The sequence below is a fragment of the Thalassophryne amazonica genome, chromosome 3, assembly GCF_902500255.1.
Source record: "Thalassophryne amazonica chromosome 3, fThaAma1.1, whole genome shotgun sequence".
Classification (NCBI taxonomy): Eukaryota; Metazoa; Chordata; class Actinopteri; order Batrachoidiformes; family Batrachoididae; genus Thalassophryne; species Thalassophryne amazonica.
This window is the reverse complement of record NC_047105.1, coordinates 113568350-113583806: the sequence shown is the minus strand read 5'-3', so window position 1 is coordinate 113583806 and position 15457 is coordinate 113568350. Positions and strand designations below refer to the sequence as shown.

The window sequence follows — 15457 nt, the reverse complement described above, 5'->3', positions numbered from 1 at the left end:
CTCTGTACCAGCAGGTATAAATATACACTAAACACTAAAAAACTCACATTAAAAATGTGCAATAAAAAAATGTGTGCAAAGGAGAAACAAACAGATTGAATTTGTACATGAGATAGATGAATTAGTGAGTTTGTTTTTTTTGGCAGGTTAAGTTCATCAGTGTTATGGCCTGTGGAAATAAACTGTTACTGTCTGGTTGTTTTGACATACAGAGCTCTAATGTTGAACACAGGGGAGGAGCTTAAACAGGGTGTGTCCAGGGTGTGCAGAGATGTTACTACTAGCTCGCTTCCTGGGGGTGCAGACTAACCTTTCGGGGATGTTCTAAGGAACAGAAGTGTCAAATGACTGATGATCCCAATTGTGTTCCACTTTATGGGTCCATGATCTTTACTGATTACTTGGACATCTTTTCTGTTTTCATATTTGACAGTTTCTTGTTGTGCTTTACTTACTTTGTTATTGGTGGTATGGCCAAAGCAGATGGTCCGCTAACAGTGTAATCTGCTTGAGGTTACTTTCTACACTCAAAAACACCTGAGGTAACTTTTTTCTTATCACTATTGCCCATGTGCTTGCTTGGAATTTGGGTAAGGCTCGACCTTACCCTTCTGAAGCACCTTGGGGCAACTTATGTTGCAGTTTGCCACTATACAAATAAGTTGAACTGAAATTAATTTATTTACCAGTTTGTCATTTCCAAAGGCCACTGGCTTATTTCATAAATGCACTTTGTAAAAATAACCACATTTCTCTTAATTATGCAGTAGCTGCAGATAGATTTCTGCATGTGCATACTGTTATTTATAAGTAAGAACATGCCGATATGGATGTACGTGGGTTCCGAAGCTAAGGTAGAACTGCTCAGAATGCCATCTCGCAGTGTTCAAAAGCTCTTGAACTTTCTTTCCTAACAAATAAGACCATAAACAGAATGTTGTGTAGAAACATTTTGTGTCACAACACAAAGTAGCAGCTATTCATACATCCTCAAGACCTCATTAGTCATCATAATACAATATAAACCTTTATGCTGTGATCACGAGAACACAACCGCACAAATTAAACGTACCAGCTTGGACTGAGTTGACGTGTGCGAAGTCTACAAACGACATCACAGTGCCAGGTTCCAAAATACATTACCATTGTGATTATTTTATTATCAAAATGCATTACATCTCTTCTTAAATCTTTTGGAGGGGAACATTTGAAATACCTACTATGATCTGTGTAAAAAATAAAACAAAACCAACAAAACGATCTTTACAAAGCAAAAGATAATGCAGCGTCTGGATTTTGAAGAACCCAGCAACACACCCAAAGATTAGCTTCCAGCCATCTGACAAACACGGTCACTCAGACCCTAAAAACAAATGTCATGCGATAAATTCAGTGTAGTATATTTTCTCCATACAAGTCTATATCACATTTCTTTCTATACAAGTACACATAATAATACATATTGTCCTATTGTGTCTTTTATGTTGTATCTCTTTCATTTAAGGTGCTGGTTAATTTTGGGTCACAACATGGTTTTCTGTCAAACATTCATGTAACAGGGGGTACCCTTTGATGTATGGTGTGGTGGGGGAGGGGTGTTGATGGGGTCCGGTCAGGTGACCAGCCCCTCGGTCCTTGAGATTTTCCACACAAACACAGTGGTTTCTTTCTGGGAACATCTGGTCCAAAGGAGCTACAAAACTCTCAGCAGGAGGACAGAGTGACTCCCACCATCAACAACCTGTCCATGTTAATGTCGTGACGCGGTCCCACCGCACAAGCTGCGGCACCCATTGCTTTTTTTTTTTTTTTTTTTTTAAATATCAGTTTGTGAGGATCAAATTTAAAAGAAAGGGGAAGGGCAAAAAAAAATTACAGCACTGTCGAAACAGAAGCAGCTCTCACATTAAAACATAAGGAGAACATAGCAGCTTTTTATATGCATTTTTAAAAACATCCCTCTGTCTTTGCTGTGGGTTATACGGAATGCACAGATTGGTCAGGAAAAAAATATATACGTATATAAATATAAATCAAATCCATTGAGATTAGTTTGCTTGAGATCAGTTTGCTCTCTGTCGTTACAAACAGTAACAATGAGTATGGACAAAGATGACTCAAAATGACAAGATGGATGCAGCCGTACGTGGGGAACATAACTGGATTTCAAATTTATTGGAAAAAGAACAAAGCAGCACCATGTATGTCTCAAGTACAACAACAGACGTCTACAGAGGAGTCGTACTAAAGTGGAATCAAAGCACTCGTGCGGATGAGGGAACAGTGACAAAAAACGACATGGACAAGACAACATCAGACAATGTTTTTTGGAATAAGGGCTGTTGTGTTTTCTGACAAACTGGTGTCACATGGAATGATCCTACAGGGACACAGCGGCTCCCATCAAACCCTTCTGCTGAACGGATGATTTACAGATCTGCTTGGTTTGCATCATTTCCCCTTTCTAAACAAAACGCTCATTCACTGTAGCACAGATTCGGCCGCTCGCCAACAAAAATACTCAGGAGGGGGTGGGGGTAATAAAACAATTCTTGCTTTCAGTTACATATGCATATCAGCATTGAACCAACCTGGGTACCAAAACAACAGGTACATTTTGTAATAACTTTGTACAGACTTCAGTGTGGAAATTTTTTACTTTCCAACGTTATAGAGCCTGTTTGCACAGTCCGGCACATGAGGAAACATGGGAAAATTTCAAGTTACACATGATTTCGTATTTGTCACAAAGTGTCTTAACTGATTCTTAATGAATGTCCAAAGTCAATGATCAGCTCTGTGCAGAATGTTGTCATTTGTTTGTTTTGCCTGAAATTAAAAAAAAAAATACAAAAAACTAAACAAAACAAACGAACAAAAAAAATAAAATGAGGTCCATTGAAGAAGTCCTTGCTTCTCTCAAGTCTGTACATTTCTGCTCCCCAAAAGCAGTGTTTCACCAGAAGTTTACACACTGAGGAAGTCCACGGTTTCATGCACTCGAACACACGCGCATTCACACATACAAAGTTGAACAAGGTCCTAAAAGCTTCCTGACTGTGTCCTTACTCCCGATCCCTGCAGAGGGGGGTGCTGGAACTGACTGAGACTCGGCCCTCGCTGAGAGTAGTGTGTGGGTGTGGAGGCCGACAGCAGCCTGGAACCGGCCTGTGGCGTCGATTGGCCCGAGGTGCCCAGCTTCAGGCTGCAGGATGCCTGCTGCTGGCTGCCCCTAGAGGCCTGGCTTGCTGAGTCTGATTTAGTGTGGCCGTGGGTCCTGGGTCCTGCATTAGGAGTGCCTGCCAAGCTGCTGCTGCAGTTCATGAGGCTAGTTTTTAAGTGACTGCTGTTGTAGCCGTGGCCTCCGTCCACATTACTGTTGCCACTCTGCTGGTGTACAGAGCCCACTGGAAGCCTGGACTCAGAGGAGGAGGTGGGGTTGTGACTCGGGTAGGAGGGTGGAAGGTGGTCTTGAGACAGTCCAGGGTGGGTGGAGGAGAGGCGTGGGTAGAAAGTCTGGCCTGATGGGGGACTGTAGGATCCCCGGAATGGAGAGTTGGATGTTTGCTGGAGGAACGACGGGCTCTCAGTGTGCCGATGGCTCTCTGAGGACTGAATACACACACACACAAAAAGTGTTCTTTTGGGGTTTTTTTAAACTGTGCTCATGCCATGTGCAAAAACAAAACAAATACCCTAAACCCTTTGTAATGCATGTATTTTTACCTGGTGAGCATACACAGAGGGACTGTATCTGTGTGGACTCTTCAGCGGTGAAGCCATGGACACTGATGGGACCTCATATCGATCAGCATCTGGAAAACACAAAAATAAACCAAAGCCACAAAAATAAATAAATGAAATCAACACTCTCAATGTCTTACTGAACATGCAAATTTTTACCCAAGGCCAAAATAATTGCCATCGGGTATTGTGAAGTCTTTGTGTCCGTCCGTCTGTCTGTGCTCAGCGTAAGTCCAGTCCTATTGGTTCCAGGGTCTTCAAATTCACAGGGAACATTCTGGGGACACAGACCTTGGACAAATTCAAAGATGGCTAACCTTGACCTACTTTAAGACATCAAAAGGTCACATTCTTTTTTCTATTGTTATGCTCACTGTGACTTACTGGTTAGCACTGTTGCCTCACAGCAAAAAGGTCATGGGTTTGATTCCCACCTGTGGTCTTTCTGTTTGGAGTTCGGATGTTCTCCCTGTGTTTGGGTGGGTTTCCTCCAGGTGCTCCGGTTTCTCCCCACATTTAAAGACATGCAAGTTAGTTGAACTGGAAACTTTGTAACTGTCCAGGTCTCCCTTGCAAAAGAGGTCTCAATCTCAATGGGACTAAACTGGTTAAATAAAAAAAAAAGTGCTCATATGGCTGAGGGTATTTTAGCATTGCGTTTATATATATAAATATATATATATATATATATATATATATATATATATATATAAAGTCAAATTTGGTATATTTTGTTATTTATGTGCCCCGTCTCACCTAATGATCGCCGGGATAGGCTTTAGCTCCCCCCAGGACTCTTTATTGGAATAAGCGAGTATAGAAAAATGAATGACTGAATGTAATGCCTGTTTTTTTAAAAAAATCCTGTTTAATTAATTAATTAAATTAATTAAGCAGTTGAGTTTTGAGTTGTTTGAGTTGAGACTAAGATGCTGCTTTAGGTTCACCCAAATAATCTACACCAGAGGTGGCCAAATGGAGTTTCCCATCTCCTCATTGATCGAGCTAACTAGCTGTGGATGGAGTGGGAAGGGTTTTTTTGGGGGGGGGCGCATGTAGTCCACATGCCCTCCACAAGCAGATTTGAGTACCCCCAATTACAGTATATCCAGGGAGCAATCCAACTATTTGGGTCTGTTGAAAATACTAAATGTAGCACTTTATATTGTTAGCATGGTGTTAAACAGGTGGTGCACTGGGACTACAGACAAGCCTCGACTGCCTCTGGCTTCAAACAAATACATCAAGAAGCACATTTCAGTAGACAAAAAATGAACAACAACAAAACCCAGTAAATCATTGTGTAGTAGTTTTTTTGTTTGTTTGTTTTTTTAATACACAGCCAAGAATGGATCCATCAACACCAAAATCCAAGCTGGTATGAAAGACAAAGCTAACAATGTTCAGGTGAGGTCTAACTTTACTCATTTTGTGTAGGCTTGTGTCAGTTAAGGGGCTTTCATACCAGGAATCTGGGCCCAAACACAAGTACACTTGGTCCCAAAGTCCAGTCGTGTCAACAGTGTAGTCCATAATCAAGTAGAGATCAATGAACCATGCCTGGGTTCACTTCAAAAAGTAATCTCTGTACTTTGGTACCATTGGCATTTGGTGTGAAAACAACTATCAAAATAAAGACGTGCTATTTAGGATGCGATGTACCACAACTCTTCTCTTGGCACCCTTAGTACAGGACCTAGCTGAGACATGTACGCAGTCGTCTCCGGGCACTCGCCGTCTTACAAAAGCACTCACTGTCCACCACACAATCCTACTTCAAAGGTTCTCCAGAAAACCAAAATAGGGCAAACTCCAGTCAGCACGGGTTATCGGACAGGTGTAATAAACCTGCCTAAACCAGATATGTTCCAGGCCAGAAAGCCTCTCCAAGATAAGAGCCATAAAACCAAAGTTGACTCCCCACAGATGGCTACAGATTAATGTCCAACATTTGGGGCAGAACCATAGCACCCCCTGCAGGTCCAGAGTGGAAAGAACACGACTATTCTTCAGTGTACAAATAACATTTTATTAAAGTAGGCAAGTTATAATGTTTTCCTTGTATGTACAACGAATCAAAAGAGAAACTTTATATTCCCAATTTAACCTGGGACATGTTTTATTTCAGGTAAAGCCTTTTTATAACTATTGATGTATGTCACTCGGGAGGAGCTCGGAGTCGAGCCGCTGCTCCTCCATGTCAAAAGGAGCCAGCTGAGGTGGCTCGGGCATCTTTTCCAGATGCCCCCCGGACGCCTCGCTGGAGAGGTGTTCCGGGCACGTCCCATTGGGAGGAGGCCCTGCGGAAGACCCAGGACACGCTGGAGGCACTATGTCTCTCCGCTGGCTTGGGAATGCCTCGAGGGTCCCCTGGAGGAGCTGGGGGAGGTATGTGTGGATCAGGAGGTCTGGGCGGCTTTGCTTGAGCTGCTGCCCCCGCGACCCGACTCCGGATAAAGCGGAATGAATGGATGGATGGATGATGTATGTCAAATGTTATTTCTTGAATTGTTAATGATTTTTCATGGTGAAATGTTTTTTCCTTTAATCAATTACTCATTCTTAGTATGTATGTAGGAAACTTTAATAATCTTATATTCATTTACAAAAAGAACATAAGAAAAGGATGTCTGGTGTGTTTTTCCTCCAACTTTCTTTGTGGGCAAGTGAAACTGTACAACAAATGGACAGAGCTTATTGATGTAGTAGGCCTTTAAAAGGTCCAGAACAAAGACATCTCTTGCTCTTACGCTCTTCCACCTCTTCTTTTTTTCTTAAATCCTGTTTATTGTCTGTCAAACAGGCTCCTGTGGCCACTTGCGGCCTATCTTTGCTAAAGTTTTACCACGCAGCTTTTGTTCTTTTGCTTCATGTTTTGCTCGATGGCAACACACCAGTCTGGATTCTGAATAACTTTTTAATGTTTAAGTTAAGTTTTCTGCCTTTTATCGGGGCTGTGAAATGAAAATGATGAAATCCGAGGAAAATTCGCAGGGGGCCGAGCCGGTGTCTAGGGCCCGTGGGGCCCCAGAAACCAAATTAATTTTGTATTTAATGATACATTTTCAGCATCTCCTGGAAGAAAAAATGTCAAAAGAAGTGCATTTAAATGAACCAAGATTCAACCTTTCATTTGAACTGTCAATGATAATGTTGAAATAACAGAATATGACATGGAAGTAGGACCTGGAATGATTTTCTTTTTAATTGTAAACCAAATTATGCATTAACAGTTAAACTACATGAAATTCATGAAGACTGAAAAGACTATTAAAGGATTTCAAAAACCACAGGTAAAGCTTGTAGAATATTTTGAAAATCACGGTAAAATATCAACAACACACCTTATAGTAAAAAAGTCACATATTATTGTGTAAATTCCTGTAAATCCACAGTCTTTTTTCCCATGAAAAAAGTCTACATTAATAAAAACTCAATTACATTCTTGTGTAAATTCATGTAAATCAATTCAAAGCCACAATGTATTTTTTCCAATGAAAGAAAGTCTAGATTAATAATAAAAAAGAGTCACATCATATTGTCTAAAATCCTTTTTGAACAGCGCAATGTTTATTTTCCAGGGAGAGAAAATTCTTACGTTCTTAAGTTCAGCAGGGTTTTGTTGTCAAAAGGGATACAAAGTGGGTTTCTTTAAATATATTCTTTTGGTAATTTTCTTAATAATAACAATAATATTTGGCAAACCCAACTTAATCTAAATTCTAACCAGATTTATTCCCTTTTAATTCCTTAACTTTATTCTTCACTGCTTTATCTTTCAACATCTCATGATTAACATTGTCTCCGTAATAAAACCAGGAATTATTATTCATCTTGTCAACATGTCAATCAACTGTTTATTCCTTGTATATATGTAAATAAATGTGTAAATATTATACCAGTGGTTTTTACTGTGTTTAGTGGAAACTGTTTTGATCTATCGTATCGAGAAATCAGAATCTTAGATAAGAGACTGATTAATGTTGCTTAAATTAACATTCCTGTGCGTAAAACAGGTGGTGCCCTTTTTTGAGGTTTAATTACATTTCATATTTAATTCAGTAACTTCTACACTCAACAAAAAATATAAACGCAACACTTTTGGTTTTGCTCCCATTTTGTATGAGATGAACTCAAAGATCTAAAACTTTTTCCACATACACAATATCACCATTTCCCTCAAATATTGTTCACAAACCAGTCTAAATCTGTGATAGTGAGCACTTCTCCTTTGCTGAGATAATCCATCCCACCTCACAGGTGTGCCATATCAAGATGCTGATTAGACACCATGATTAGTGCACAGGTGTGCCTTTGACTGTCCACAATAAAAGGCCACTCTGAAAGGTGCAGTTTTGTTTTATTGGGGGGGAATACCAGTCAGTATCTGGTGTGACCACCATTTGCCTCATGCAGTGCAACACATCTCCTTCGCATAGAGTTGATCAGGTTGTCAATTGTGGCCTGTGGAATGTTGGTCCACTCCTCTTCAATGGCTGTGCGAAGTTGCTGGATATTGGCAGGAACTGGTACACGCTGTCGTATACGCCGGTCCAGAGCATCCCAAACATGCTCAATGGGTGACATGTCTGGTGAGTATGCCGGCCATGCAAGAACTGGGACATTTTCAGCTTCCAAGAATTGTGTACAGATCCTTGCAACATGGGGCCGTGCATTATCCTGCTGCAACATGAGGTGATGTTCTTGGATGTATGGCACAACAATGGGCCTCAGGATCTCGTCACGGTATCTCTGTGCATTCAAAATGCCATCATTAAAATGCACCTGTGTTCTTCATCCATAACAGACGCCTGCCCATACCATAACCCCACCGCCACCATGGGCCACTCGATCCACAACACTGACATCAGAAAACCACTCACCCACACGACGCCTCACACGCTGTCTGCCATCTGCCCTGAACAGTGTGAACCGGGATTCATCCGTGAAGAGAACACCTCTCCAACGTGCCAAATGCCAGCGAATGTGAGCATTTGCCCACTCAAGTCGGTTACGACGACGAACTGGAGTCAGGTCGAGACCCCGATGAGGACGATGAGCATGCAGATGAGCTTCCCTGAGACGGTTTCTGACAGTTTGTGCAGAAATTCTTTGGTTATGCAAACCGATTGTTTCAGCAGCTGTCCGAGTGGCTGGTCTCAGACGATCTTGGAGGTGAAAAGGCTGGATGTGGAGGTCCTGGGGTGGTGTGGTTACACGTGGACTGCGGTTGTGAGGCTGGTTGGATGTACTGCCAAATTCTCTGAAACGCCTTTGGAGATGGCTTATGCGAGAGAAATGAACATTCAATACACGAGCAACAGCTCTGGTTGACATTCCTGCTGTCAGCATGCCAACTGCACACTCCCTCAAATCTTGCGACATCTGTGGCATTGTGCTGTGTGATAAAACTGCACCTTTCAGAGTGGCCTTTTATTGTGGGCAGTCTAAGGCACACCTGTGCACTAATCATGGTGTCTAATCAGCATCCTGATATGGCACACCTGTGAGGTGGGATGGATTATATCAGCAAAGGAGAAGTGCTCAGTATCACAGATTTAGACTGGTTTGTGAACAATATTTGAGGGAAATGGTGATATTGTGTATGTGGAAAAAGTTTTAGATCTTTGAGTTCATCTCATACAAAATGGGAGCAAAACCAAAAGTGTTGCGTTTATATTTTTGTTGAGTGTATTTTATTACATACATTTATTATGAGCACGCAGGTGCTCTCCAAATCATTAAATACTAAAAATCATTACATCTAATGGTACCCATATCTGAGGCACATTCCATCACATTATTAATCTCAAGGATTAATAATTAGAAATATTTAAATTCATTACATCTATTGGTTCTGCCATGTGTGGCCAAATTATTAAATATTTAAATGTGTTACACCATACAACAAAAGAAAATGAACATTTTCCAAATATAATGAAATTTTATGCTATTTTCAGTCATACCAATATCAATGAAATATTGATTTAAAGTGAAAAACACAAAACAAAACTTGTTTCTTAAGCAGACAGCTGTATCCAGAGATCTTAAATGTTTCAAAGATTATCAGGGACATGCACATAATTTAAGACCAGTAAATTTAAGTTACTAAATATGTGGCGATTCCGGACTATACAGTGAGGAAAATAAGTATTTGAACACCCTGCGATTTTGCAAGTTCTCCCACTTAGAAATCATGGAGGGGTCTGAAATTTTCATCTTAGGTGCATGTCCACTGAGAGAAACAGAATCTAAAAAAAACAAAAACAAACAAAAAACAAAAAATCCTGAAATCACAATGTATGATTTTTTTTTAATAATTTATTTGTATGTTACTGCTGCAAATAAGTATTTCAACACCTGTGAAAATCAATGTTAATATTTGGTACAGTAACCTTTGTTTGCAATTACAGAGGTCAAACGTTTCCTGTAGTTTTTCACCGGGTTTGCACACACTGCAGCAGGGATTTTGGTCCACTCCTCCATAGAGATATTCTCCAAATCTTTCAGGTTTGGAGTTTCAGCTCCCTCCAAAGATTTTCTATTGAGTTCAGGTCTGGAGACTGGACAGGCCACTCCAGGACCTTGAAATGCTTCTTACAGAACCCCTCCTTAGTTGCCCTGGCTGTGTGTTTGGGGTCATTGTCATTCTGGAAGACCCAGCCATGACCCATCTTCAATGCTCTTACTGACGGAAGGAGGTTGTTTGCCAAAATCTCGCAACACATGACCCCATCCATCCTCCCTTCAATACGGTGCAGTCGTCCTGTCCCCTTCGCAGAAGAGCACCCCAGAGTATGATGTTTCCACCCCCATGCTTCATGGTTGGAATGGTTTTCTTGGGGTTGTTCTCATCCTCTAAACATGGTAAGTGGAGTTGATTCCAAAAAGCTCTATTCTGGTCTCATCTGACCACATGACCTTCTCCCATGCCTCCTCTGGATCATCCAGATGGTCAGTGGTGAACTTCAAACGGGCCTGGACATGTGCTGGCTTGAGCAGGGGGCCCTTGCTGCCCTGCAGGATTTTAAACCATGACAGCATCATGTGTTACTAATGTAATCTTTGTGACTGTGGTCCCAGCTCTCTTCAGGTCATTGACCTCCTGTGTAGTTCTGAGCTTTCTCAGAATCATCCTTACCCCACAAAGTGAGATCTTGCATGGAATCCCAGACCGAGGGAGATTGACAGTCATCTTGTGTTTCTTCCACTTTGTAATAAATAATCATAACAGTTGTTGTCTTCTACCAAGCTGCTTGCCTGTTGTCCTGTAGTTCATCCCAGCCTTGTGCAGGTCTACAGTTTTGTCCCTGGTGTCCTTAGACAGCTCTTTGGTCTTGGCTATGGTGGACAGGTTGGCTGTGGTTGACTGAGTGTGTGAACAGGTGTCTTTTATACAGGTAACAAGTTCAAACAGGTGCAATTAATACAGGTCAAGTGTGAAGAATAAGAGGGCTTCTTAAAGAAAAATTAACAGGTCTGTGAGAGCCATAATTCTTGCTGGTTGGTAGGGGTTCAAATACTTATTTGTAGCAGTAACATACAAATAAATTATTTAAAAAAAAATCATACATTGTGATTTCCGGATTTTTTTTTAGATTATGTCTCTCACAGTGGACATGCACCTAAGATGAAAATTTCAGACCGCTCCATGATTTCTAAGTGGGAGAGCTTGCAAAATCGCAGGGTGTTCAAATACTTATTTTCCTCACTGTATGTTGGTCGTTTGACCTGCGAGGTCTGTCAATAAAGTATAGGTCCTTTTTATTTTTTTCAAAAACTATATGGATTTCATTCATATGTTTTTACGTCAGACATGCTTGAACCCTCGTGCGCATGCATGAGTTTTTCCACGCCTGTCGGTGACGTCATTCGCCTGTGAGCACTCCTTGTGGGAGGAGTCGTCCAGCCCCTCGTCGGAATTCCTTTGTCTGAGAAGTTGCTGAGAGACTGGCGCTTTGTTTGATCAAAATTTTTTCTAAACCTGTGAGACACATCGAAGTGGACACGGTTCGAAAAATTAAGCTGGTTTTTGGTGAAAATTTTAACGGCTGATGAGAGATTCTGAGGTGATACTGTCGCTTTAAGGACTTCCCACGGTGCGAGACGTCGCGCAGCACTCTCAGGTGCTGTCGTCAGCCTGTTTCAAGCTGAAAACCTCCACATTTCAGGCTCTATTGATCCAGGACGTCGTGAGAGAACAGAGAAGTTTCAGAAGAAGTCGGTTTCAGCATTTTATCCGGATATTCCACTGTTAAAGGAGATTTTTTTAATGAAAGACGTGCGGGCGGATTGCAGCGTCGGCTCGCAGCCGCCGCGACGTTCCGCCACAGGAAAAACACCTCCGTTGGAAGCCTTAAGGACAAGTTGGAACATGTCCAGCTGTTAAACAATTTCTCATATACTCACTCCACTGAAAGCCATCAAAAGCCGCCTGGATTTTACAAATGGTTATCAACACGGAGGTGTTTTTCCTGTGCCGCCGCACCGCGCAGGCTGTGTCCCGACGCTCGGACCCGTCCGCACGTCTTTCATTAAAAAAAATCTCCTTTAACAGTGGAATATCCAGATAAAATGCTGAAACCGACTTCTTCTGAAACTTCTCTGTTCTCTCACGACGTCCTGGATCAATAAAGCCTGAAATGTGGAGGTTTTCAGCTTGAAACAGGCTGACGACGGCGCCTGAGAGCGCTGCGCGACGTCTCGCACCGTGGGAAGTCCTTAAAGCGACAGTATCACCTCAAAATCTCTCATCAGCCGTTAAAACTTTCACCGAAAACCAGCTTAATTTTTCGAACCGTGTCCACTTCGATGTCTCTCACAGGTTTAGAAAAAATTTTGATCAAACAAAGCGCCAGTCTCTCAGCAACTTCTCAGACAAAGGAATTCTGACGAGGGGCTGGACGACTCCTCCCACAAGGAGTGCTCACAGGCGAATGACGTCACCGACATGCGTGGAAAAACTCACGCATGCGCACGAGGGTTCAAGCATGTCTGATGTAAAAACATATGAATGAAATCCATATAGTTTTTGAAAAAAATAAAAAGGACCTATACTTTATTGACAGACCTCGTACATACAATGTTTTCGAACAGTTTTCTTTTAAAATATCAAAATTTGATGTTTTACACTCTTCTATGACCCTTCGAAACATGTACTGGCCATTCTGAACATTTTGAATACCTTGGAAAATCTGTTGCTGCTTCAGTTTAGGAAATACAGCTGTATTTGAAGTCACACTTGGGATGAAAAAGGACGTGGTCATTTTCAGGCTGTTAGAGACTTTGGCACATATCCCAAGTAGTTCACTGGGAAGTGGGGTCATACTAGTCTAGAACAGTTGAGTTATCCTCTCTTAAATGATGTGCATACATGTCTAAGCTAGGTCCTAGACTACCTGTCATAAGTAGCTTTTAGTCTGGTTTTATTTTTCCAGTTTCGAGGCCTTTGTTTGAAAGCAGAAGGGGAATCCCTACACATCTTTGATGACTCTACCCTCATTCAGGATTTCTTACAACCACTTCATACCAGATTCTTTCTCTGTAGAGCTGTCACTCCTCTTATAAATTCGATCCAACTTGATGCTTCGTAGGACTCGTTCCAGGACACCCTGGCCTTCCCTTAGACGCTCCACACTGGTAGGAACCATCCTAGAATAAAAAATAAACAATGATCAGGTAACTCTGATTAAGAGCAAGTGGCCACACTGAGGACTCTGAAATGTGACCCTCAACTTTTTGTGACACATCCCCAGTTTGGGTTTTGCAGACTCAGTCTTGTAAAACTGTAACTCAATACAGCAGATTGGTTAGGATGGAGGCTCACGCTTGTCTCAATATATTCAATCACGTTGATGTTAATCCTGTGCTATCACAGCGCTGGCTTCAAAGAACATCTCTAGATTTTTGTGGTTTGTGTGCCTACACGGAGGACGAAAGGTGGATGAGTCAAATGCCAAAAGGCACAGCGTACTGAGTCTTAATTCAGTGTGAGTAGCTGGAGGTTTTTTTGACATGTCATTTTTCCTCTTTCAGCTTCCACCATCTGATCCTTTGTTGAGCTCTCAATCTCTTCCTCTTCTTCACCTCTGAAGTCATCCTTCAAACCACCATCTCATGCTGTCTAGTCTCCCCTATAGAACTCCCCTAATCTTAATCCCAGAGAAGCAGACACATTCAGAGCAGTAGCAATTTACAGCTGGATGGACTGAGACAATTATTGGGACTGGCAATTCAATTTCATGGTCCTATGTTATTTTAAACTGTATCTTTGTGCAAATGTACCCATGTGGTGACTTCCATGTAAGGCAACCTGGATGTTTCATCTCTTAAGTACCTGCAATGCAGGGTGGTGGGCAAGCAGTTAATGGTCTTCTTTCCAGAGTGGAAGGTTCCTGGTTCAAAAACACCTCTCCCCAATCTCCATGTAACGTGGAGTTGCGTCAGAAAGAGCATCTAGTGTAAATAATGTGCTAAGTCAAGATGCAGCTCCATCTAGGATCTGCTGTGGCAACCCAGAGTGAAACAATGAGAAGCCTATGGGACTTATAAATACCAGAAATGTAAATGTATTCTGCTGCTAGACAATATCACTGCACCAACAATGTTCTTGACCACAACTTATTTTTAGACCAAAATACCCATGTAATGGGTATCCAAATGAACCAAATTATACTCATTATTTGGGTGAAAATCATAACTGTACTGAGTAGAAACTATAAGTAAGACTTGTATTTCACTGTGTGTCATTCTGGAAGTTAGGTTTAGTCAGCACTCTTGTAAGCCCTCTCACCACTGGTTGCTGCTGTCCTGGTGTTGGCACTGCACTGCTGAGGTCTGGTGGTCTGGAGGACTGACTGCTTCTATCTGAGGGGTGGAGGAGAGATGTGCTGAACAAGAGAAGGAGCTGTGTGGAGAGGCTGGGGGCTGAAGCTGTTGCTGGGAATGGGGATGATGAGAGTCCTGGCTGTAGTGGGGCCCAAGCCGTGTGGGTGTGCTACTTAGGGACGAAGTGCTGCCACCATGTTCAGAGTCCCGACTGCAGCCTTGCTTCCTCTTACGATACTCCAGCAGAGACACCTGAGACAGCAGAGGAAGAAGAAACATGATTATCAAATCTGCACCATAAGAACTAACACAGTATGGTACACGGGCTCAACACATGAACTGATGCCATTCACACTGGATGCTGGGCTGCTGACTGCACTGACTTCATAACCGTGTACAGATGGCATGCACCAAAACCACAGAGCACTCACCTGGGAAAACAACTACTTTGTGTGATGGAGGTGTGACGGGGAATGCCCCCCAAAGACCTTGATTTTCTATAGATTTCACCAGATATGCTCCAAGCTGATGCAGCCGTTCCTGCTGAGTCAGCATCAGCTTAGTAAAGTCTGATCTATTTATCTGTTTTAGAGACTTTGTTTACTTCAGCCTTTGTGAACGCCTGGTTATGCACTTCCACCCAAAGCATTGTGGAACATGTGACCAGTGGATCACTGCATTTTAAGGTGACACCACAGGGTGCAGAGCTGATATGTGTGTCTACGTCTACTGCACTGCTTCTCAAGCACTGCTGCAGCAGAAACCTGCATTTAAACTTTAACAACCACAACAGCTGGCGCGACTCCTCCAAATGATAAACAACGCTATACAAAATGTGACCGGAAGAACTAATGAAACAGCATGCAGCTCTCAAGCATATTTAAAT

At 42.0% G+C, this 15457-nt stretch overlaps 1 protein-coding gene across 5 annotated transcripts in view; it reads right to left on the bottom strand.

Annotated features, from left to right (window-relative positions):
• Positions 1–1135: 1135 nt before the first annotated feature.
• Positions 1136–15457, bottom strand: part of setd5 (SET domain containing 5) — a 149683-nt gene continuing 135361 nt past the window's right edge. For 3 of the 5 annotated variants that reach the window (XM_034167332.1, XM_034167333.1, XM_034167335.1), the window contains 5 exons: positions 14537–14823; positions 13274–13395; positions 3727–3815; positions 3601–3612; positions 1136–3567 (listed from right to left, as the gene is read on the bottom strand). In XM_034167332.1, the coding sequence (XP_034023223.1) occupies positions 3043–3567; positions 3601–3612; positions 3727–3815; positions 13274–13395; positions 14537–14823 (1035 nt within the window). In that variant the 3' untranslated portion in view covers positions 1136–3042. Of the gene's footprint in view, positions 3613–3726; positions 3816–13273; positions 13396–14536; positions 14824–15457 lie in introns of all 5 variants that reach the window. The other 2 variants (XM_034167330.1, XM_034167331.1) reach the window with 1 other exon arrangement.